The 25484-nt window shown below is 40.8% G+C and overlaps 1 protein-coding gene across 1 annotated transcript in view; it reads left to right on the top strand.

The window, feature by feature from the left end:
* NPC1 (NPC intracellular cholesterol transporter 1) overlaps positions 1-25484 on the top strand; it is a 27999-nt gene continuing 2515 nt past the window's right edge. The window contains exons 1-22 of the mRNA XM_080579815.1: positions 1-311; positions 7051-7173; positions 8399-8505; positions 9068-9243; positions 10145-10312; positions 10969-11218; positions 12958-13034; positions 13716-14086; positions 14480-14706; positions 15254-15354; positions 16285-16387; positions 17365-17554; positions 17956-18138; positions 18874-18988; positions 19521-19648; positions 19741-19881; positions 20450-20539; positions 20654-20844; positions 21638-21753; positions 22328-22457; positions 22848-23048; positions 24315-24546. Coding sequence (XP_080435941.1) covers positions 234-311; positions 7051-7173; positions 8399-8505; positions 9068-9243; positions 10145-10312; positions 10969-11218; positions 12958-13034; positions 13716-14086; positions 14480-14706; positions 15254-15354; positions 16285-16387; positions 17365-17554; positions 17956-18138; positions 18874-18988; positions 19521-19648; positions 19741-19881; positions 20450-20539; positions 20654-20844; positions 21638-21753; positions 22328-22457; positions 22848-23048; positions 24315-24546 — 3498 coding nt within the window. The 5' untranslated portion in view covers positions 1-233. The remainder of the gene's footprint in view (positions 312-7050; positions 7174-8398; positions 8506-9067; positions 9244-10144; positions 10313-10968; positions 11219-12957; positions 13035-13715; positions 14087-14479; positions 14707-15253; positions 15355-16284; positions 16388-17364; positions 17555-17955; positions 18139-18873; positions 18989-19520; positions 19649-19740; positions 19882-20449; positions 20540-20653; positions 20845-21637; positions 21754-22327; positions 22458-22847; positions 23049-24314; positions 24547-25484) is intronic.

The raw sequence follows: 25484 nt of genomic DNA, 5'->3' as shown, positions 1-25484 counted from the left end.
AGGCGGGCGGTTGGCGGCGGATCCCGGGCACGGCCCCTCGGCCCCCGCCGCTCCTCCTCGGGGCCCGGCGGCGGGGCCGTGAGCACAGCCCGGCCTGGGGAGGGCGGCCCTTCCGGACCTGCGCGGCTGCCGCCTCTTCTTCCCTCCTCTCTCCTCCCCCCGCTGCCGTCTTTCTCTTGCCGCTTCCCCGCTGCCGCTGCGCCGCCGGCCCCCGCTCCCTTCCCCGCACCGCCATGGGGAGCCCGCAAGGCTGCCCCGGGCGGGGGCTGCTCCTCTTCCTCCTCCTGCTGCTGCTGCTGTCCCCCGCACAGGTGAGTCCCTGCCGGGGAGCTGGGGCTGGGCAGCGGGGGTTCCCCCGCCGGGGATCGCCCGCCGAGGCTGCAGAAAGCAGCGGCTGCCCGGGCCGTGCCCCGGTTGTGCAGCGCTCGGGGCGTGCGAGCGGCCGGGCAGTCGTATGTGGGTGGGGAGGCTCGCGAATGGCACCCGCCTGTCGTTTAGCCTGCTGCCGGAGGCTGGTGAGGAAAGCAAGAGCTTTCCGAAAGTAATCGGCTGTGCAGTGAGACCTGTTTCTCGCTGAGGTACTCATATTGAGAGCGTACGCTTCTGTAAAGTCGTGGGCTGAAATGAGTTGGATTTCCCTTGCTAAGATGCTCTAGGAAAAAAATTAGCATAAAGCTTTAAATCCTTTCTTCTCGGTCACATCTTGTTTACCTCGTGGTCCAAGGCAGGAGTAAGGTGCTCCACTTTTCTGGAGGAACACGGAGTGCCTGGCGAGGTTGTGTCTTGTTTTCCCCCCCCCAGCCAACTTAGAAACATGCTAAGTCAGGTTTTACGCTTAACCCTGTTCAAGCTGTCAAGTTCGTCATCCTGTGTGTGTGTGCTGAGGTCCTCCTGTTCTGGTATCCTCATCTGCCTTAAGGAGCTTGAACAGAAGACTAGAAGTTCCTTCTGTTGCAGCTGGAGAAGCTGATTCATTATTAATGGCTCGTGGTCTCCAGAGGAGTAGCTAACTTTGTACCCTCCAAACACTCATTTCTGTAATGATTTTGGAGGGACATACCACACCACATAGTGATGAGGCGTGCCCCGGGCAGGTACAGGAATGAAAAGATGCCATACAGAACTTCTGGTGACAGAAGGAGGGGCACTGAGCTAGGGGAACGTGAAACAAGTTCCCTTAAGGCCTGGGGTATCCTTGTAGAGGATGTGGCTTTGTGGTCCATAAGAAGTTAACGTGGTGAAAGTGACTTTACAGAATTAAAGCCTGCATGCCTAATGCAAGAAAGCAAAATTGGGTGGGGGTGTAGGGAAATGAAAACCTTGGACTTGATTTTTTTTTTTTAACTGTTACTTACAGCTAACCATTACATAAAGTGTCCTTGATACCTTTCAAAGAAGTTGATCCTTCAGTTAGACTGAGCCTACGTAGTGTTTGCTCGCAAAAGAGAGGCATCCTGAAGCTGAACTGGTGCTCTCTCAAGTGTACTGGTAGAATGTTTTCATGCTTTCAGTTGTGGTATGTGTAAACCGAAGTGCCATTTGACATCTTCCTTCTTTTTTGCAGTCAGTGAGCTAGGGAGGCATTTTAATTTGTATAACAGGAGGATTGCAACGAGCTTGAAGCATTTGGCCTATGCAGGATGCATCTTTCTCCCTGAACTGTGTGTGGGGCAGAGCTTGTGACAGGTAGCCTACTAGCTGAGTGTTAACTACCCATCTAAGAGCTGTATTAAAAACGTTGGCTCCCTTATGCCTGTTTTTGTTTTTTTTTTTGAATGTGGACTTACAGGAGGTTCAGTTGTTGTTTTTTCCCCTAAGTTAAGGAGTCAATTTCAAGACTCTTGAAACACTTTTTTATTCTCTTACCAACTTCTTAGCATACAAGAGTTTGTCCAGTATACTTCATGCTGTCTGTTTCAGTTGATTTCTATAATTACACTAAAACTCAAGCTGTCAAATTAGTGGTTAAGCAAGGCTGGGCACTTTTTTCTCGTCAGACACTGGGATCCCAGGCTGTAGAGTCAAAGTAACTGGAATGTTTCTGAAATCCTTGCTGGCAGACGTTAGTGGCAGGTTGTGCTCAGTCTCAGACTTGTGGCCTGCAGTTCTGTGTGCGGTGTTACCTGGCCCGTGGTACAAAGGTCTGAAATGCCTTTGTGGAGGAACTTGCTCATCAGGGACTGCAACATAACAAGTCTTACGGCCTTGCTCTGGAGCTGCTTCCTGGAAAATCTGGAGTGACTTGTTCATAGTCTGTCTGGGTGGAAGGTGAGGAAGACCTCTTAGAAGGGGAGAGGTGACTGAGGTGTGAATAGCACTTCGCTGGGCAGCAGCCAGAGCAATCCGTCTGGGTGTGGTGCGGTGTTACTGCTGTTCCTCAGCAGGGCGTCGGAGTTACTTTGGTGCAGATGGCCGTGGTTGCAGACAGCTGCTAGTTAGGGGCCTCGTGCCTTCTGAATCTGCTTGCAGAAGTGCATCTGTCTATTCCTCCAATAAAATCAAATCACTGTCAGCTAACGCCAGCTTGCTTCCACAGATCACCACAACTATCACCGTTGCAGCTTTCTCATCCTACTTGACCTGAACTTTCCTGTGATGTGCTGAGTACGGGTGATGTGCTTAGATAACTCCACAGCTAGGACTTGCTCTGCCTGGCCAGGAGGACCTAATGATTTTGCCTTTCAGAAGGGAGCAGACACTTAACCTGTGGCCAGAGGAACAAGAGGAACTTAGCTGACAAGGCTTGTCTCTGGATTCTTTGCTTCTGAACGAATTACTGGAAGAGATGCAGAGTAAGAATAGAAATCTGTAAAGCTTCCTTTAGTCCAGGGACCCCTCCTCTGACAGGGAGGGCTGTCAAATAATGTGCAGCTTCTGGGGCAGATCTGCAAGCTTAACCTAGTCACCTGTCTCCATAAGCCAACATTACCATTTATTAAAGATAACGTAGTAGTACTGTGTTCCCTTAGAGCTCAGTTTGTCAATCTAGTGGGTAATATCCACCCACTATTAAGTGTGATGTGGACTAGATATTAATGGAGGGGAGTGGGGGAAGTATGTTTCTTGGAATAGCTTGTCTTGCCATGTAGGATCCCAGATGTACCATGCTAGACGAAGGAAGGGGAAACAGCTGAATCTGATGCTGTTGCCTTTTCTATACATTAGTGATCTTAATTTGGAGAGCCAGACAATGTTCACTTGTCATTTGGTATTTGGAAGATTACAAGTAGTCTGTGTTTCTGTATACAACAGCATCGTTGTCCTTTGTCCACTTCACAGCGACATATTCATTGTTGATGGCTAATGTTTCTGGAGGCATTGGAGATTGTTGATTTGTTTCAACATGCCACTGAAGAAACTTGGACTGCAGGAAATGTGTTTATGATCTGTTGGAATGCTAGCTCGATTCGATAATGCCTGGGAATAGGAGAGCTGTAACAGAACCTTGGTAGAACGCTGTCAGTAGTCATGAAATGCTAATACGTGCTTGTGTACAGGTTTATTAGGATTCCTGGAGTCCCGACATGAGGCGAAGCTTCTCTTCAAACATAGTTCTGCCAGAAGCAGGAATTTGCTTTTCAGCTCTGGAAGTACTGGAGGCCAGCATGAGTGTACTGCAAGGTGGTTTCTGAGCTCTGGGGGTGGGGCAGGAGGGAACAGCTTTAATTTAAAGCCAACTTTCTGTTGCTTGGGAGAATACTTATGGAAATCTCGTTTCACAGTATTGAGGACTTAATGTGATCCTCTAAAATACCTGCATTAGAGCCTCGTGGAGTACCTTGCCTTGTTTAGAAGGGAGCTTGGTTCAACGCATTTCTCACTGCGCCTTGGGACCAGAACTTTTACCCAGTTAAGTAAGGTGACAATTGTTCACCCAGATCTTAACTGATGTAGAAGCCTGACTCTGCAAGCACTACCTTTTTTTAACTGTGGCTTATTTACAACAACAGTTACTCATCTGTATCTTTTCCTGCCAGTGAGGAATGCTTTTCTGAAGGCGTGGAAAGAACAAAGTACTTATTTTATTCTCTGACTTACTCTAGCCTTTACTAGAGGGTTTTTGGGGGAAGAACTTTCAGCTCTATCTTATCAGTGATGATGGTGTAAGTTATTTAGTAACTTGGGAGTATCTGTGGATACTGAACACCAGCAGACCAGCCCTTTCCTATGCTTTACGGCTGACTCAGGGATGAGCATGCTGTTAACTTGCTAATATCTGAGAGCTACGCTGATGTCATTTGAAGTTAACAGTCAAAAGTTTTGGTTGTTTTTTTATCCTTGCTTACTGACTTGGTTAGACCACTGTAAATCAAGTATCACCAGAGGCTTATCGGTTCAGGGAACAAATTCAAACTTCTATTAGATCCTGCTAGGTCACAGCATGAGTGTCTAATCTTAGATTGCCACTGAAATTGAATGGTTGATGTTAACACTGAAATAAAATGGAATATTGTAACTTGCAGTCCTAGGCCTAAGTGATCTTCTAGTAGTTAAGAGTAACTGACCTGATCATGTTCTCTAAACAGGCTGAAAGTTTGAGAGAAACCTGTTTTTTTTTTTTCTGTTTGAGGTTTTATCCATGTCAAGCTTGAATAATGGGGCTCTAAATTTTTATTCAAATTTTTACAAGTGTAAACTGACCCTGATAAGCCAAAATAACTCGTCTTGATTTATTTTCTTGTGAAATAACTGAATATTTCTGTGTGTGTGACCAGGCTTGTCTTGTGCAAATACATATTTTTTTTTTTTGTTCCATCCTGATGGCAGAAAACCTTGTGGGTGAATTTATAGACAACTACGTGATAACATAATACAGCCAGTGTTTTATTTTGTTGTGTCTGTGTAGTTATGTGAAGCTAACGCTTCCTTCATTGTGCAGATAACACTTGTAAAAGCAACAGAAGTTACTAGTCAGCCTGATGGGACAGCTGAAATTTAAAGTAAATCTTTCTGTGGAAGAAGTGCCCCCATGAAAAGCTTTTTGCGTTACCAGGTGCATGGAACTTTTCACTCTGGAAGTAGTTAAGTCCTTTCAGAAAGAGGAGGTTGGTAACTTTTTTTTTTTTCTTAAATCAGGATGTGTTAAATTACAAACCTTCATGCAGCACAGAAGGTGTTCCGAAGTATGATTGCAAACCGTTCTAGACTAAACATGAAAGCCTGCACAAGATACAAGAAATACCTAATTCTGGTCTCACTGATGGTGGTAAACAGCTCAAATCTTTGCCTTTTTGTGAGAATAATGGTGAATCTATGCTGCTGCTCGAAGAGATGGCTGAGTCATTTCTGACATGCAGACACCCGAGCCTTCCCTCTACTAGTAGATATTTGCTATTAGAATTGGAATATATAGGTATAAGGAAGTAAATGGAGATAGTGACTTCAAACTTTGTTAGCTTAGACATTGTGTATTTATTTCATGCATGAACAAATTCACAATGTGTTTCTGTAACTAGTATCCAAGTTTTTATGGCAATTTAATTTTCAGCTTATGTTGGGTGTTAAACATCCAGTGTTTAAAAGTGCAACCTGAAGGATTGCTAGCCAGCTTGCATATAAGAAACAGGAACGCTTGACAGCTGGTTCCAGGTTTGGCTAGAAGAGATGCTGAAGTAGATGAATGAAGTAGTGATCTGGGTGAGTGGTACTTAAACTGATTTTTTTGGACCTAGTTTGTAGTGAGTAACTCTGAGCGGGGCTGTGTTGTCCAGGCTAAGTAAAGGGAAGATGATTCTAACAAGTTCAGATAAATTGATTCTGTTCCCTGCAAAACATCCAATTGCTAACATGCTTTTTAAAGAATCCAGTGCCTAAAAATGCCTAAAAGTCCATAAAAGTGGATACCGTGGGAGCACTGTTGTTGGCTCGGGTTGCTCTGGGGCATTATGAATGCAGCCTTTCAGGGGCCTCTCTGGTCAGCAAACAGCGTTAGTCATGGGCAGGCACTAAGCGCAGCAGTCTGTCCTTGCTGTATAAGCATATGGTGTTTCCACAAATGCGAAGTCAAGGTTGTTTGGGAGATTAAAAAAATAGGTCAGTTATCTCTGAAACTGTACCGGGCAGTCTTCTGATGGGAGCTTGCCGAAGCACAGGTGCTTCGCAAAACCCTGGAGCTGTTTTCGAGCTTCTGCTATAAACAAGTTGTCATTGTGTTGCTTCTTTAAATGTTTTAATTTTCAGAGTAAATATTTTGGGGTTAGAATTTCAGATATCTCTGTATTAGCTCTACTGAGCAGAAACAGAAGGCTTTCAAGGTTCTGTTGTGCTCTATTTCCTTCACTTTAGGCATTTAATAAAGAACGGTTTTTTGATTTTTTTTTTTCTTTTTCAGTAGTACCTAAACCTAAGCATTTTTTAAGTGACGCCTAACACCTCTTTCTTACCACTGTAAGCTCCAATTCCGTCTTGCAAATTTGGTCGTTGCATGCTTACGTTTCCAAGTGCTGATGAAGAACATCCTCTGAATTTGTCACAATAAGTGGCATTTTTGTGGTGAATGCAGAGCTGTCAAGTTCTGGTTCACAATCCTTTCTGCTGGTACTTCCTCAAAATCTCTTGCGGGGTGGCTGGGTTTGCAAGAAGGGCTAAAAGGTGGCAGGGAGAACTGAAAGCGTTGCATTTAAGCAATGTACTTCTCTCCCTGTACACTGACTCGTGCTCTGAAATGACAGTTTAACTCACTAATGGCATGCGCTGTCTTGGCATGAAGAAACTCTTTTCTAGAGCACCTTTTATTTGACGATGTTTTATTTTTTTTTTTCTTCAGTAACTCTTCCACTTAGACTTCTCTGTAGACAGAGTACTTGCTGCCTGTAGCTGGGCCGAGAAGGGAGGAAAGCTGAGCTGGAGATCAGGGTGTTAACGTGTGCCATGTCAGTGCATGCCTTTCTTGGTGGGTGCTTTCTGTAGTACATACGCAGATTAAAATCACAAGAAGTTATCGAATCTGGACTGTAAGTGACCCTTGGAGTGGTAACATGCAAACTCCAAGTAGCTGAAAAATTCGGCAGTTGTTCCTTGCAGTTGATCAGCTACATCATGTTGTGTTAGGTACTTCCACAATCGTGTGTCTGGTATGGAGAATGTGGAATTGCATCCGGAGACAAGAGATACAACTGTGCTTACGACGGACCACCGATAGCACTACCGAAGGATGGCTATGACTTACTGCAGGTGAGCTTCGTCGGGAGATCTGCTAAAAACTATTTCTCTTGGACCTGTGTTATGATTTTTAGCTGTCTCATTCTGACTTGATCAGAAGGTAAATGGATTTTGTCATTTTGCAGGTGTAGATTGTAGTCCCAATGGTGTGAAGGTGATAGACCACTGTTTCTATTCAGGGGTATGAGGTATCCAAAGCATGTGATCAACAGACTCGCACAAACAAAACTTTAAATGTAGGATTTCTTCACCTTCCTGCCTATTTTCTCACTGCTTTGAGCAATCCTTAGTCAGACTGTTATTAGCACCCTTCTGATTTGTGACATTTGTCAGTTATGTCCTTCAGATCTCTAAAAGGTGAGACTAAAACTGTACTTTTTATCAGACAATCATTCCCAACCTATTCCTTAATTCGGAAAGTAATAACTGACACCAGTCATTCAGATGGAGCAAATTTGGGCAACGATCGGTCTCTTTAGCTGTGCCTGGTATGAGACCATGTGGCTGTATCTGGGCTTTAGCTGCCAAAGTGAACAAAACCAAACTTTAAAATCGAGTTTCTGGACTGGATGTACAACACGGGGTGGTATTGCCAGGCTTGTCTTCTGGCAGATGGTAGTTCCAAGCCCTAAAGTGTGAAATAGCTATGAAGTTAAATGATGGTTTGGCTGGTAGCAGCGATGACTTAAATACGTAGGTGAGCTGACTGGTGTGTTGCGCTGCTTCAGAAGACTTAATGGACTATCCTTTTATGTTGCTAGTGGTTATACTAGTCTTAAAATAAATGCAATTCTTTTCTATAAACTGGGCTCTTCCAGGTGATCAGTGACTTTGGTTAGTGGCTTGCCTTTTGAGACTTACCTTCTGGATAGCATCAGATTCTGTACTAAAGGATAAGCTGCAGGAATACTTTCAACTTGGATAAACAAGTGTTGTCCACTTGCTAATAGACTCTCAAATACTATTATAATTCTATATATAGACCCTGGTGACTAAAGATCATCTGAAAGAGCTTTTTAAAGGAAGTGACGCCCTGAATAATGCATGTGATTCTTCTCTCCCTATACCCTAATGTATATCGCTGTCTAAACTGATTATTTCTTTCATGCTTCTCCCACAACAACAAATATTTTCTGAAATATGCTGAAATAGAACCCTCAACTATAAAGAGTTTTTAATCTTAAATGTCCTTTTTCTTCCTCCCCCTGCGCTGATCTCAATATTGTTTGTCTTTAAGGAACTCTGTCCGGGTTTATATTTTGGCAATGTTAGTACCTGCTGCGATGTCCTTCAGCTTCAGACTTTGAAAAACAACTTGCAGCTGCCTCTACAGTTTCTCTCCCGGTATGCTAATGAATGGCTAAGCAGCTAGGGCTTTTTTTAACATCAGAAAGCACATCAAGCCACTTCTGTTGACTTAAACTGTAGAAGATGTGAGATTTCATTTGAAGGCTTATTGGAGTGAGCTCTTGTAAAAACTTCTTTTCTCCTATCAAGAGACTTTAACTCCATGAAACAACTGCAGTATGGGTTGAGTTAGCTGGTGGAATAAATACCAGCGTAGCTTGTCTTGAGCTACTGACAAAGTGTACTGTTCGATCTTCCTGGTAGCAGCACTTGTTTTCGTTGAAGTTACAGTCAACTTATGCTTGTATCTGCTATTTGGGGCATATGGAATCTTGCTAGTGAGTAATGTTCATACTTTTGCCTGGAGAGTATTAAATGATTTTAAGCACCAATTAATGTATGGATAATTTTGTACATATTTATATATATTAATATACACTTTAGATATAGATCTTAAATACTTTGTCACTAAACAGACTATTTACAACTGTGGAGGTCAAATCTGATGTCTCATCTTTACCTCTTAATCTGATTGCTGTTCATTGACTTTCCTACCCAGGTGTCCCTCATGTTTCTACAACCTGATTAACCTCTTCTGTGAACTGACTTGCAGTCCAAATCAGTCTGAGTTTTTGAATGTTACAAGCACCATACCTTATTATGATCCAGTTTCAAAAGAGAACAAAAGCAGCATTACAGAGCTGCAGTACTTCATTGGAGAAGGCTTTGCAAATGGTGAGTAGATGATGTGATACTTTACTTAGACCTTTATCAAGGTAACTCTTCTGGAAGAGTTGGGAGGGGGACAGGAGCCAACTCTGAGTCTTTTGAAGTGCAAGGCATCAAAGAGATGCCAGTAGGTCCCCCTCAAAACTGTTAGAACGCTGACTTCTGTGTAGGTAGGAGACCCTTACACTGACACATAATAGTGTTTTTGAAGATTCAGATGTATAGATTTTCAGTGTCAATGTCTACTTGCTGTTAACCCTGATGACTTTATCTTCAGAAACACAAAGTTGTTGCTAACTGAATTTCCAAAGCCTATTTGATATTGAAACTGGCTAGTGAGAATGGTAGTCAAGTTCATACATAGTGCATTTTCTCACTTCTGAGACACTCGTTCTTCCTGAAATGAGCTATTATAGTCCAGTACAGAAAACCAAATATTTTTTTCCTAAAAACAAGAAGTTCAGGTTGTATTGGTTTTATAGCAAGCTTAAAGCATTAATTCAGTCCTTGAGCATTTTGTATAGTAACCCATAATCAAGTTATGAGACACTTGAGAGATGCTTGAAAGTCATGTAGGGCCTACGGGTCAAAAGTGCCTTGAATATCATTTAAGTTACAACTTCTTCTGAAAGAATAACTTGATATTAGGTTCCGTTCCTTCTAACAGTGAAGTAAGTTCTAGTGTAATGCAGGTTCTGCTGGCCTACATAGACTAAGATAGCCATAACAAAACACTACAATGTTTATTAAATAAAACTGAAAGCATTACTTCAATATCTTAAGATGTTCATCTTGAAAGCTATAAGCACTTTCTTTAAACTTGGTGGATCTTTACTTTTTCCCAAAATCATAATGCTCACCCAAATTCTAATGTTGGTTTAATGACTTCTGTCTTTATTCTTTCTAGCAATGTATAATGCCTGCAAAGATGTTGAGGCTCCATCAAGTAATGTTAAAGCCTTGGGGCTACTGTGTGGTAAGGAAGTCAAGGACTGCAATGCTACCAACTGGATTGAGTACATGTTTAGCAAGGACAATGGGCAAACTCCTTTCAGCATTATTCCTATCTTTTCAGGTAAAAAAAGGGGATGGTCCTTGCTTGTCAAGCTTCTGTCAGAGGCTGCATACAGTAAACAATACGCTAATTTGTTAAACAGTTGCCCAGTAATGACTATATGCAGTCAGAGGCTTTCAAAGCAATGTAACCTAAACTGATCATCTTCGTTTGTGTGTGTTTTTTGTTTGTTTGAAAGTTGTACTTTACACTTGTTTTCTATTCAGCTTCTTGCTATAGATGCCTAAAACTCATTAAGGGATGGGACCCATCTTAGGAAACTGAATAGTTTTTGTATTCTTTGGGGAACTAGGGCAATGTCCTTCAGGATTTTCGTAAGGAAACTGTTACGGGCTTCAGAGTCTGAATAGTCGGGGGCAGAGGGTGCTTAACAATTTAAAAGTATTTCTATGACCCACAGCAACAAGGTTAACAGGTTGAAGTGTTTTAAAAACATGACTAGTTACCTAGTGAGTAGACAACTCTAAGTAGTTGCTATGCCTGCTGTGGAAGATAGCAATGGTTTTATTGTTCTGCAGGGCTGAGAAAAGCCACTGTGTGTAAAGGGGACTTCAATGTAAAGGGTTCATTTCATACACTGGGAAGCTTGTGTTGTGAAGGTGTGAATTCTACCTGGTAGTAAACCGGCTCTGCAATGTGTTATTTGCTTGTCATAGATGTTCCTGTCCATGGAATGAATCCTATGAACAACGCTACCAAAGGCTGTAATGAGTCTGTGGATGATTCAACAGGACCATGCAGCTGTCAAGACTGTTCAATTGTTTGTGGTCCAAAACCTCAACCCCCTCCATTACCTGCTCCTTGGCTTTTGTTTGGTTTGGATGCTATGTATGTCATCATGTGGATCTCCTACATGGGATTTCTACTTATATTTTTTGCGCTTGTTTTTGGTATCTGGTGTTACAGGTAAAGCATTTAAAATATTCGGCTCTGAAAGTAACTTGCCTTTTCCCAGACAGCTTTGCCCAGTACAGAAAGCTTATGCTTTTCCTTCTAGGATCACCCAGCCAAAAGTCCTATTCTGTGACAGATGCTTAAAATTGCAAGGGCTGTTTTAACTCATAAAAGCATGTTGTAGAAAGTGAGTGCAAAAACCTGTTTAGGTGACGCAAAACTGGAGTGAGCTAGAAAATTCTAGTGATGGAGAGGCCCGTTTACCACATGCAGTGTTTCATAGAGTTGTTTAGCTTGGAAAAGACCTTTAAGATCAAGTCCAACTGTTAATCTAGCACTGTCAAGTCTAACACTAAACCATGTCCTAAACACCATATATACATGTATTTTGAATACAGCCAGGGATGGTGACTCTGCCACCTCCCTGGGCAGTCTACTCCAACGCTTCATAACCCTTTCAATGAATAAATTTTTCTAATACCCAGCTTAAACCTCCATTAGTCCTGGCTATTGTTAGATGTGAAAGCAAGTTATTTACAACATGCTGTACTTTGTCAGGATATGTGGTTGGGAGAAGAATCACTGAAAGCTTCTTAAAGATAACAAAACTGTAAGAATTCAACTCGTGATCACTAGGAAAGAGCAATATCTAGTATTGGTGGCCACATGCTATCATAGCAGACTAACGGTAACTTATGTTTAGACTAACACTTGTAACAAAACAATCACTGCCCTATTGCAAATTGTCATGACTACTTCTGTCTTTCTGTTCTGAAAATACCAAACAAAGTGAGCTTCCAGAGATAACAGCATTTTGTAAGTAATGCACAGCAAGGAAGCTTCTCCGTGCTACACAATGCTCACCAGTAAAGAACACAATCTACTGTAGCTATAAATGTTTTGGAGTGGGTGTACTAGCCATCCTGAGCAGTGGAAACCTATTAATATTTCTTGGTAGCGTTTTCTAGAGGCTTCAGCCACCTAATGCCCTTAAGTAAGGTAGTGCTTTTCAATTATGACCCAGAATCCAGAATTGCTGTGTAACAAGCTGGATCTGGGCAGGGACAGTGGATACAAAAAACTTGTGCCATGCTCAGCAGTCTTGTCTAGTAATCTTGTTGAGCCACATGTATAATAAACAAAACAAAATGGTGAGGGTGTCTGAGATGTGTGGTTCACAGCTGAAAATACCTGTCCATAATTAGGAGATCTAATGATGAGATTACTATGAACTGTCTGCTATAGAACTTATCTGCTCTAGGTATTGGGAATGTGTGTGCAGTATAGGTCTGTAAGAGTTCAATGCTGTAACTTGTCTGTCTTCAGGACAAAAAATATCTGTATGTCTCTTGCCTTGCTGTGACATTTCTTTAACCTAAATACATGTAACTTAAGGCATTTGACTAGTGAAGTCAAATATTTCTAATGCAGATGCCTTACTAATGTTACTGCGTTAAATTATGATCAGTTTAAGGAAGTTCTCTGTGCTGTTATAAACTTCTATAGAGAACATGTTCTTGATGCAAGCTGGAAAAATTTAAGAAATCTGACAAGTCCATGGGTTGTTCTGAAGGATTAAAGAAGCTGGAGATTGCTTCAGTGGATGGTGATAGGAGGAACAAGATGCCTACCCATTCTGGAGGAGTCAAATGAAGAATTTTTTACTAGCATTGGTCTATAGTTTTAGTATACGAACACCAGAAGAAGCCCTTTTGGGAGGGATTGTGGTAACATAGCCTTTTCTTTTACAGGAGGCGGCACTTTGTCTCAGAGTACACACCAATTGACAGCAATATAGCCTTTTCCGTGAACTCTCACCGTGATAATGGTATGTCTTGCATAAGAGCAATAGATTTATTAACCTTGGCTTACATGCATCTGTTTCCTGTGGGGACACTTCAGAATTTTAGCTTTGCTAGCCCATATAATCCATTGTTACGGTATATATTTCAGTCTTTTGGCTAGTTATCTCTTGGTGTAGAAGAGTGCTTAACCCTGTTTTTGCTGGTTGCTGAAAGCCCTGACTGCACAGTTGAGTGCACAGTATGGGTGGGGATATGGTAATATGGAGCACTTAGAGTGCTTTGTATCCCTTCTGGGGTGCAGGAGAGGGAACACTGCTAAACTCAAGTTATGTTCTGACCAGTCTATGTCCATTCAAAGCACAGAGGTTGGCTGTGCTTCCCCTGCCATCAAAGAATTGTAGATAAGCTTGTATAGCAGCTGAGGTAGCTCATGTATTTTAATGGTCATGCATCTTCTAGATACTTCCTGGCTTTATGTGCTGTGACTGCTGTCAAAGACCTTCCTGCATTAGAAGGGGCAGTATAGGTACAAACTGGCCTCTGCCCTTTGATCGCAAAGATTACTCCCTGGATTTGACTGTCAGTGTAGACCCTAGCTCTGTAGTGAGCATCAGGGGCAGAGTAAAATTCCAGCCTTGTTAGTGTGCTGCAAGAAAATGTTGTTTAAACTGACTGAAACATTCCCTGTTTACTTTTTTTAACAGGGAAAATTACCTGTGGTGAGAGGCTTGGTGAAAGGTTTGAGAATGGCCTGAGGATGACATTTACATCATGGGGTGCTTTCTGTGTTAGAAATCCACGTCCCGTTATTCTCTTCTCTGTGGTCTTCATTGCTATGTGCTGTTCAGGCTTTGTGTATATTAAAGCAACTACAAACCCTGTAGATCTCTGGTCAGCTCCAAGCAGCCAAGCCCGCAAAGAGAAGGAGTACTTCGACAAACACTTTGGGCCTTTCTTTCGTACTGAACAACTTATTATTCAAGCGCCAAACAGCCGTCCAGACATCTTTTCACCTTACCCATCAGGAGCAAATGTGCCTTTTGGACCTCCACTCACCAAAGAAATTCTCCATCAGGTAACCGAGACTTCCCAAGAGCAAAGAACCAAACATTGCTAGCTGGTATAACAACATGGAGTTGCCTTCCATCTGTAAGGTGATGCGTCTGTCCAAGCAATCATTAGTTATTACTAGATATATCAAAACTCCTACTATAAAATCCTTATAGTATAATTCTTACTGTGAAGCTTCTTTCTGAAAACCTTGTCTTGACCTCTTCTGATGGACTTGCAAGCTGAGTCCCAAGTAAATTTACTGTGAACACCTAAATAAAGTGACTTAGTCATGCACTCCTGTTGATTGTGCCATTGCCTCTGGAAATTTCTAGGAACATATTATGTACTTATTTCTGTCTTGCAAGGAAAATTCTTTCTTGTGCTGCTCTTATATTAATTTCTTTTTTTTTTTTAGGTTCTAGATTTGCAGGATGCTATTGTAAACATAACTGCATCTTTTGACAATGAGACTGTAACGCTGAAAGACATTTGCCTGGCTCCTCTTGCTCCCTACAACAACAACTGCACTATACTGAGCGTACTCAACTACTTTCAGAACAGTCATTCTGTCCTAGATCATAGTGTTGGGGATGAGTTCTTTGTTTATGCTGACTACCACACTCACTTCTTATACTGTGTTAGGTAAGCAGTACTATTACTTATTCTTTAAATGGTAGGCAAGCTGGACTTTTCTCTTGCTGACAAAACTAATTAGTACTGACGGACTCCTTGTGTTTTTACCACTTTTTCAATCCACAGTACTATGTGAAGTTGCAGATTAGTATAGCATGTTTGTCTTATTACTTTAGTACTTAGTGCTTCAGCAGGAGTTGTTTGAATCAGGTTTCAGGTTAATCTTGATTTGGTGCAGACACTGGCTGTGGTTTGCTTTGAACACGTTTCATATGCTTTGAGTAATAAAGCTCTGGTAGAGAAGACAATCCTAAAATTTCTCTTAAGTTTATGTTGGGTAGAAGTCACTCCTTTCATTAGAAGCTCTAAGGAAGACACCTTTAAAACTGTATTTAAATTTAAAGCAAACATAGGATAACGGCAATATATCACTAGCAGTTTAATATTGTTTCAAGTTGGTCAGTAATAACAGAATAGCTTTTTACTTTGCTTTTGTCTGGTGCTGCTGTGCTGAAGTTGTCAAGCATAAGCTGACAATTATTGATTATCTCTTCAGGGCTCCAGCATCACTGAATGACACAAGCATGCTTCACGATCCCTGCCTAGGAACATTTGGTGGACCTGTCTTTCCCTGGCTGGTGTTGGGAGGATATGATGGTAGGTGGCAAAACAGTGTGACACTCTAAGTCTTGAGAGTACTTAGCTGTTTGCTCTCTCTGGTGTTAAAGTTGCATTCTTGTTTAACAAGGCTTTTTAAATGCACTCCAGAGAAAGTTGACTTCTTAAAAAACTTCCAGTAAGTAAGGATGTTTTAACTAACTGGTCAGTTGACCAGTGCTGAAAATGAAGGCAGACAACTCCAGAAGTGCCAAATGCAAGCAGCCTGTTACAGGAACACACTTGACAAGCATGTAAGTGTTCTGTCTTGCATGAAGTTTGAGCCTGCTAAAGGATCTCTAGTTTCTGGGGACTAGAGAAAGATGTGAAGTACCTCAAGCTAACATGCTGGGATGTGTATGTATCTGGGTTTTGAGACAGAATATTTTTTTCACTGGTCTGAAAAAGAAGCTTAAGACTAAGGTATTCACAAAGGAAACCCTTCCATAATTATTCTAAGACAGAATTTCGTTCAAGCAACTTAACCAGTTAAACAGCTTGATAGATACATCAAGCAAATGTGCTAGAACAGCCATGGAAGGCAAGTATTCAATTAACTTTAGATTCTTTTACTTGCTGTGACTAAAAGATAAGTATACGAGGATACAATGTTAGGAAGCTAGATCCTGTCTCTTATTAAGTCATAAGCATGAGTTATGTGATAGCACCTTGTCTAAGTATACAACTGTTTAATGTTAGGGTACCATGAAAATGGTAATGAATGACTACTTTAGAATATAGGAATGAATGGTAAGCACTCCAGATTATTTCAGTAATGTGTTTGAGAACTCATTGTGTTTGAACAGATTACATTCAGTAGAAATGTAGTGTTGGGACTGATTGAATACCCCTTAAAACTTACTTGCTCCTGCCAAAACTGGAATGTAAGCTCTGTTTCATAATGCATGGCATTTTTTTCCTATTCTACAGGTGATAACTATAATAATGCTACAGCTCTTGTTATTACTCTTCCTGTTAACAACTACTACAATGACTCCAGAAAGCTAATGAAAGCCTTGGCATGGGAAAAAGAGTAAGTATGCTTCCTGTATTCTAAAATGCATACAGTACTTAAAGCAACCTTTAAACATAGAAGCATGCGAAACACCTCTGCTGTACTTGCAGTTGCTCTGTGTAACTACAGGGATGTTTTGATAAGCAGCACAACCGGTAAAGGACTGACTGTTACTGGTCATGAGACTCGCTTAATCTGATATACTTAATTTGCTCTGAAGAGATAAGTTCTTGTATTGTTAGTGACCATCTAGTTTAGTAGTACTTGCTGGTAAGTAGCTACAGAAAACTTGATGTGTTGCTTGTGTTAGAATTACACACTTCTTTCAGTCTGCTCTACTGTAACCACCAGTGCAAAGGTACAGCATTATTCTGAAATTCTTAAACTGTCATTTTCTTAAAAAGCTATCTTCCAAATGAGGATCTAAAAAGCTTTCATTGTCTTCACCATACCAAAGAGCTGCTGTTGCCTTACACAGGCCAACTGCTTTGGCGAATAGTTCAGATGAAACAAACTTCTGTTCTAGACGGTCTGAGGCTAAGTGCAAGTATAATTAGCATCTGCATGCCTCACAAGCATCTCCCTTCGTTTAGGGGAACTGAAATAAGGGTTAGTAAACTGTTCAAGTGCTGTAAGCAAGCTGTAGTCATATTTCATGTGTGTACTTACAGATCTAGCTTTGAGGAAAACTGCACTTTTGCTTTGAAATAGCTTATGCGAGATACCTAGTTATCACCTACCTCTGGAGAGAACATGAAAAGTATTTCAGCGTAGTGTATTTCTAGTGCTTGGAGCCAAGTTCTAGGGATGTGTTGCCAGCATCCCCATCTCAGTATTACAGCTTTAAAAACGAGAAGTGTGCCTCAAAGTACTATTTGACCGCAGTGCACTCCTGTATCACACAGATAATTCAAATTTGTCTTCAGGCAACTTACAAGCCTTTTCTACAAGGTGTTTTATTCTTTAAAGTGTGACTGACTCTCCTCTCTTTTTAGGTTTATTAACTTCTTAAGGAACTATCATAATCCAAACTTGACTATATCGTTCTCTGCTGAACGGAGTATTGAAGATGAAATCAATCGTGAAAGCAATAGTGATATCGGCACTGTTTTGATAAGCTATATTGTAATGTTTGTGTACATCTCCATAGCTTTGGGACATATCCAGAGCTGGGAAAGACTGCTGGTATGTTTATAGTTCTCATTGCTTCTAAACACTGAAGTTACAGCTTGCTAAGTAGCTTTTGAAGTAGTTTTGCGGAATACTTGTATTCGATCTTGTTATAAAGCATGGAGTCCTCTTTTAACTTTGAGCTGAGGGAAACTTTTTGTTACATGTGACAATCAGATGTTATTCATCTCTTCAGCTAGATCTATTTTCACTTTGTGTGTGCAGTTACCTACAAGTTTTAAGGCTCCAGGTTTAAGTACTGTCCCTTCTGGGGTGGGGGGGGATGGGGAGGGTGAACAGAAGTAAGTTTCTTACTAACTCCATTCTACAAAAGAATGTAGCTTTCTGCCTTTGCTATAGTCTATCCTATGTGGTGGTGCTGATTTGGTTAACAGTTATTACAACTTTTTTTTTAGGTGGATTCAAAGATCTCCCTGGGTATTGCAGGCATCCTGATTGTACTGAGCTCAGTGGCATGTTCTATAGGCATTTTCAGTTACTTTGGAATCCCGCTGACACTGATTGTGATAGAAGTCATTCCCTTCTTGGTGCTGGCTATTGGGGTGGACAACATTTTTATTATAGTGCAGACACTTCAGGTATTTATTTTTTGTGGTTTTCTAAATGTGTATTATTTTTGAAGGCTGTAACTTTGGAGCAAAGTCCTCTGTACTCTAGTGCTCATCCCATTCTGAGCAGCTCTGGAATCTCAGGGGACATCTAGTGGTCTTGGAGAAAGCCAAGGTTATATGAAATTGCCCTATCCCACTCCCTTCACTCCTTCACCCAAAATGTGGAAACTCCTGCTCGTTCTTAGCTGTCAGTTGATATCAAACTTGTTTATTATGGCTTCTGGTCCACATACTAAGGATATAAAAATGAATAATTTTAACATCTCTCTTCGGTACTTGCAGAACTCTGCTACTATTTTGATCACTTGTAATTCTAGTGCACTGTGAGTAGTAATTGTGTAGTAAGCTACACGCTTAACACCAGGAACTTTTGGCACCAATATTTAATGGGTGGGTAATCAGCTTTGTAGTTTAACAGGCTTGATAACACACCAAAAAAAAAACAAAAACAAACAAACAAAAAAAAAATGGCATTGCGTTTGGTGAGTGTGTGGTTTTGGCTGAAGCATTGAACTTGCTTCAAACCTAACCTAAAATACAGTAGTAAGGCAACAGGGTGGGATTTTCATGCTGTTTTTATATTAGAATCAGTTTATGTAACTTATGGTAACGTGGCAATGATGATTTTGGATGTTTGAATATTTAAAACAATGTGAAATTTTTTTTTAATTCCATGATTCCTAATAATTTATCTTAAAACAGAGAGATGAACGCCTTGAGGGTGAAACTCTGGATAAACAGATTGGCAGAGTCTTGGGAGATGTGGCACCTAGTATGTTTCTGTCATCTTTTTCTGAGACTGTAGCATTCTTCTTAGGTAAGACCCTTATCTTCAAATGACTCACATCATACCTGCATGTTGTAAGAATAAATGCAAAGCTAAAATATTTAAACAAAGCAAAAGCTCCCTTATGGAGGAAGCTTAGCTTAGCTGTTTATTGCTATAATCAGGTTTAACTTTACCTCTGCTGGGACAGGCCAGTGTAGCTCTAAGACCAGCGGAGTGAGGCCGCATTCTATACTAAGAACTTGACATTCAGAATTAGATCTTTTTGCTTAAAAGACAGGAGATTTGTAGCAACTAAAGTCTAAATTTGATACTGGGAATATTTAAAATATAAGTGTTTGTTGACTCCTATATGGCATTGTCGTTTTTCCACTGATTGGGAAAAGGTGCCCCAGTGATAAAAATCTATTTGAAGCTCACCCTTAGTGTGTTAGAGGCACCCTTGAAGTGTAAATGAGCTGTCCTTCAAAATGAGCTTGGTTTACTCCTAGTGTAACTTGCCATTGGTTCTCCAACAGGGGAGGGAGCTTACTTGTTTAACAAACTGGTTCACTTCTTTCAGGGACACTGTCTACCATGCCAGCAGTCCGCACGTTCTCCCTTTTTGCTGGAATGGCTGTACTCATAGATTTTATTCTTCAAGTCACCTGCTTTGTAAGTCTCCTGGGCTTGGATATTAGGCGTCAAGAAGTGAGTACAAATGCTTCTCTAACCACTATGTGATTGGGATGGCATCCTCTGCTGGACTACTAAACCCGGCATACTTTGCAATTCATTTTCAGAGGAATAGACTGGATATTCTGTGTTGTATCAAAGGCAGTGAAGAAACAAGTGGGGTGCAACGTTCTGAGAGCATCTTATTTTTGTTCTTCAAAAACCTGTATTCTCCATATCTGCTTAAGGACTGGATGAGACCGATAGTGGTATGTACACTCTGCTTACAGTTGGCAGTCATCTGAACTTGAGCAAGAATGTTGAGCCTGAAGGCTTTATACTGAAAAAAAAGATACTAAACACAATAAAACAAATGAAATTTCTAGCATTTCTTTCTTCCAGCATTGGTATTGGAATGAGTTTGTATACTTGCAAGTGCTTGATCTTGGATTGTTCAAGGCCCAAATTTAATAGAGTTGTATTCATAACAATCATATCATCTGAGGAGTGTGTCTACATGTCATCTCCCACACTGTATGAATCCAGTCTTGCTGTTGCTGGAGAATGATGCCTAATTCAATTAGAGGTTACTGTGCTTTTTTACAGAAGGTAGTTAGTGTATCTTTAACTGCTGCCTTCTATGTATAAATTGGCCCTTACCTAACCAGTCCCCTCTGTGGCCCTAGATTTTACTGTTACTGTAGTACTAAGCCTGGGTAACACGCTTCAGCTAGAGCCTTTTTGCATCATTGCTATTAACTTAGTAAATTATTTCTAGAATGCTATTGCTTGTTGTTTCTGCACAGTTCTCACTCCCTGAATCTGCTTTCTTCACAGATTGCCTTGTTTGTGGGCGTTCTGTCATTCAGTACAGCAGTTATGCACAATGTAGAGATTGGACTTGATCAGTCTCTTTCAATGCCAGATGTAAGTCTTAAAATCATGTCTCTGCTCAGCAATTTGAGGCTGAATGGAAAGCTTGAAATCCTGTTGTGCCTCTTCAATATTATGTAACGGTAACTGAAAACTTTACCCTTTAAGGACTCCTATGTAATGGATTACTTCAGCCAGCTCAGCAAGTACCTGCATGCGGGTCCTCCTGTTTACTTTGTTCTCGAAGAAGGGCACAACTACACCTCTCTGGAAGGGCAGAACATGGTGTGTGGTGGAATGGGATGTAATAATGATTCACTTGTCCAGCAAATCTTCAATGCTGCAGAAATTAGTAGCTAGTAAGTATTTCGTGCTTTTCTCTGTGTGATTATATGGAAGAGGTGTCGCTGACCAGTGTGTGCTGTTAATGTAGCTTAGGTTCAGCTGGTGATTGTGCAACTGACACTATAGTACTTGCTTTATACTGTGGTTTATGGAAGGGAGGAAGGGGAAAAAGCTGTGGCAATCTTCCTAGAATGAGGCTAAATCCTGTCTGGACTGGTGGGATGTATTGATGTACTTAGATGTGGAAAAGGGACTTGGTCCTTCAAGGAATCAGGAATGGTAGTAGGAAAAGTTCATGAAAATCTCTCAGTATGACTCAGCTTTCCTAGGAAATCACTTGCATGCTCAGCTTCTAAACTTGGTGAGTAAACTAGCCTAATATTCTGGCAGCTAAGTGAGAAGTGCATCTGGAATACAGTAAACATAACTGAAGAAAGTCTCTTCTAAATTCCCTTCAGTGGAGTTTGTTGGTTTTTTTTTTTCCTTCTGTCAGGCTGAAGGAGGAGTCTTGCTTGATAACAGGCAATGATATCTGAGATGGGATGAGGCATGAAGCGGGCAGGGGAAATGGAAAGCTGATACAGGCAATGGAGCTCAGAATACAGGGAAGAAGCTCCCGCTGTTTGCTAGCTGCAGTGTTAGAAACAAGACCAGTTCTTGGATGAGGTCCTAGAGCAGGGGACCACAGGGTGAACTAAGGAGCTTGCACCAGAATGAGTTGAAGTAGAAAGAACTGGCACTGGAGAGCTCAAGAGATGTGTTCTGGAATTAAATATTAAATTACTAATAAGTGTGCTATTTTGTTAGTACAAGGATAGGCTATGCTCCATCATCCTGGATTGATGACTACTTTGACTGGGTGAAGCCACAGTCATCCTGTTGCAGAGTCTACAATACCACCGGACAGTTCTGCAATGCTTCAGGTACTAGCATCTACCGTGTTGCCAGGGGATTAGCTTGGCTGAAGTTTCACAGCCAAAACACTTTATTGTGGTATGAGTCAGGTGAAGAGCTTTCCTTTCTGTGAGTAGGAACCTATTGAGCTGCCCTCTAATTTGTTTGAACTGCTGTTTGAGTGAACTTAAATATTCTACTGGAATGCTGCATGTTGAAGATGGCTTACCTAGACTGCCAATGCAATGACTATTTCAAGAATAATTTGTCATGAAACTTTGATCTCTGTGCTCTAATGAAACCAGCAGAAGCTTTCTATCCCATTTCTGTTGAAATTCTTGAGTTTGATATAATCCTTCCTGGGTCTGATGTAGATAGTGCAAAAGTAGCTAACAGTTGTCTTGAAGACCTTGCCTTAGTAGTAATAAATGCAAAAACGTGACTGCAGATTTAATACAGAATTGTAGGGCTGTTCAGTTGTCTCTTCCTCAAAAATGCTTTTTTAAAGAATTATGTTCCATATTACTTCAAGCCAGAAGTTAACTAGTGTTAAGACAAAGAATATTTGATCCTGTAGCCAACGTGATTTTGGTATTTCTGCAGTCACTGATCCATCCTGTACTCGTTGTCGACCACTGACTCAAGAAGGCAAGCAGAGACCACAAGGCCAAGACTTCATGACATTTTTGCCAATGTTTCTCTCTGACAACCCTAATCCTAAATGTGGCAAAGGGTAAGAGCCATATTCCCCATATCTTGCTTAGACCAATGTCAAAGATGCTTGCAGTAGATGTGTGGCCCTTCTGTGTATGCCTGTCAGGATGACTACCTAACGTTCCTCTAAAATTTATACAAACCATCTAAGTCTCACCTGTTTTTATAGTATTTTCTGAAACAAAACTGTGAAAACAAATGCATTGTCAAACAAATGGAACAGCAGTTTCCCCCCCTGCATAAAGAAACAAGTTCTGTAGTCTAGTGTATCCTGTGTAATCTTGAAATATGTTGTGGTCTGAAACCTTGCACTATCAGCTTTGGAAACTGTTAGAAACAAGGATATATATGTTATAAAAGTAATAAATATGACTGGTGTTCATTGACGTGTGAAATCCTGTTTATACAGAGGACATGCCGCATATAGCTCTGCTGTCAACTTTATAAACAACAAAACTGATGTTGGAGCAACTTATTTTAGTACTTACCATACTGTACTGAAAACATCATCTGATTTTATTGATGCCATGAAAAAAGCTCGAATTATAGCAGACAACATTACTGAAACCATGGGCATCAAAGAGAAGAACTATCACGTGTTTCCTTACAGGTATGCTTAGATCTTTCTTACTGTAGTGACATATTTAACTTGCACAACTGAGAATTACTAGCAAACAACACCTTAGAAACTTGTCTTCTGTTTTGTCTAAGAAGAAAAATTGGTTTTACTAAAAAAAAAAATCTAGGAGGAAAAAAGACTTATGTCCAGCACTAATTTATCTTTAGGCTGATAACTAAAATCAAGAAGCCTCTCCTTTGCTACAGAATATAGCTCAGGATTCAACTCAGTCTTCTAGCTTTCATAGTAGGTTTCTGTAGTTGTCCTAAATTAGTGAGATATGCCAGTTTGGATAGTTGCAAGCTGTAATTTGATTGTATTGACTTTAAACTTAAGCTGTTGCTGAAGCAATTAAACTTAAAGCAGTGACAGTAGTGATGTCAAATATTGCTTAATGCCTGCACGATTATCAATACACTAGAGACTCTGCATAATAATACACAGACTTTCCATAGTAGTAGCATAACAAAACTGAACTGGAACTAGCATCTGTACTGCAGAAATACTAATCTTCTGGCTTCAAAGAATCCTGCCCATCCTTGTGGTCTCATTGCATAATGAATCAGTTCAGACCCTCTGCCGTAGTTACTGCAGATACTACAAGCAATCTCAGGCACTACCACATAGCCACTGCTATAGCTGCTTATGTTGCAGTAGGAGACTTACCTTGACTTTCAGGTATAACGTTCATTGAAGTGGTAGTAAAGACTTGTCCTGTAACAGCTGGTGTTCCATAGGAGTGATTCTGAAGCCAGTTCTAGCTGGTGACTCTTACAATGACAGAACTACTTTATCACAAAAGCTAAGCCAATGCTAACATCTTACTCTTGGTACTAAGTGACTTCTGTTGTATATTTCTTGCCTGTAGTTGGACAAAACCTAAACAGCTCAAAACACTGAGGTGTTTCTAGAGTCACTTGGGAGTTTTCACTAGGTAAAGCACATAGATCATGCAGCTTTGTTAGCTCCAGCTAGCTGATCTTTCTTCAAGGCTAGTTCTAGTCTCCAGACTTCTACATAAATGGCAAATGACAGTAGATACTCATCACCCTAAGCAGCTTTGTTCAAACATTCTCTCTTACTGCATTTAAATACAGTTACTAAAGCAGAGCTATTACCTATCGGGGGCTGAATAGAGGGGGAACTGTTCTGAAGTTCAGACTCACCTTCTAATGGAAAAAAACTGTGGCTTTCTGCAGGACCAGCTGTGTTCCTGGCAAGTAGGATGGCTAATCACAACTTCTGCTCTTTCCACAGTGTATTTTATGTCTTCTATGAACAGTATCTGACAATTGTGGATGATGCTATCTTTAACCTCTGCATCTCCTTGGGATCAATATTTTTGGTGACAACTGTGCTGCTTGGATTTGAAGTATGGGCTGCTGTTCTGGTTTCAGTAACTATTGCTATGATAATCGTCAACATGTTTGGAGTGATGTGGCTCTGGGGCATCAGCTTGAATGCAGTTTCACTAGTAAATCTTGTAATGGTGAGTTAACGAGACATTTGTCTGCTTCTCTTTCCAAGTATTGAACAGTTTAGCGTGTCATTCATGACACTAAGTAGTCTTTTTCTACAAAACTGTCAGACACTTGAACAATAGTAGTAGAATTATCTTAATACTTCTAGATGGTGTATAGAAAATAGAACTAGTTTGTCAGAATAAAACTAGTACAGCTAAGATACAGCAATTGAAGTGTAAAATAGATGGCTTCTGTTCTGTGGCAATAGCTGTGTTACTACTTAGGCTAGGTGCTGTCACCTGATGTTGTTCATGCCTAAAGTTAATGTTGAGGCTTCTGCTGTATTCATGTTCTGCAGAGATCTATGATGTGCTTGCATCAGTATTGTTCCTGCATAAATGGGTGAAAACATGGGCAGTGAATGCCCTGGCGAAACGCTGTAGATCTTAGCTACTAACAGCTGAGTGCTGCCAATGCTCTGGTTAACCTTGTTTTCCAGAGGTTTGTGGCAGGTCTGAGAATGTTATGAGAAAATAAACCATTGCCCCATGTTACAACGAGGCATATATATTCATGAAAGTCTACCTGCTGCATAAGTAAAGGATTTCCAAGATGTTTAATGTTGTAAATGATGAATTTCATCTTAATAAGCCTGCTTAAATGGAGTGTTAAATTCAGCTGACCTATGGTATAAAATCGGTGTGCAACTTGGTGTTGTTCTAAAGCTGTGCTATTGTAGCTAGTGTCTAGAAACTGATTTCAGTGTTAAGTGATTGCTGCATACACACACTGTATTGAAGTCAGCTTCCTGCAACACCAAGAAACTCTTGTCCTCTAATACCATCCCCTATTCTGATTCTTGTTTAATCAGATTCTCACCAGTCACTACTAAACAAAATGCCATACAGTACTCAAAAGCCTCTAGTGACAAGTTAATGCTGAACCTGTAACTTGCAATGATACT

The sequence above is a fragment of the Anser brachyrhynchus genome (assembly GCF_964034855.1).
Source record: "Anser brachyrhynchus genome assembly, chromosome: 2".
Taxonomy (NCBI): domain Eukaryota; kingdom Metazoa; phylum Chordata; class Aves; order Anseriformes; family Anatidae; genus Anser; species Anser brachyrhynchus.
This window is presented reverse-complemented; position numbering and strand designations above follow the sequence as displayed.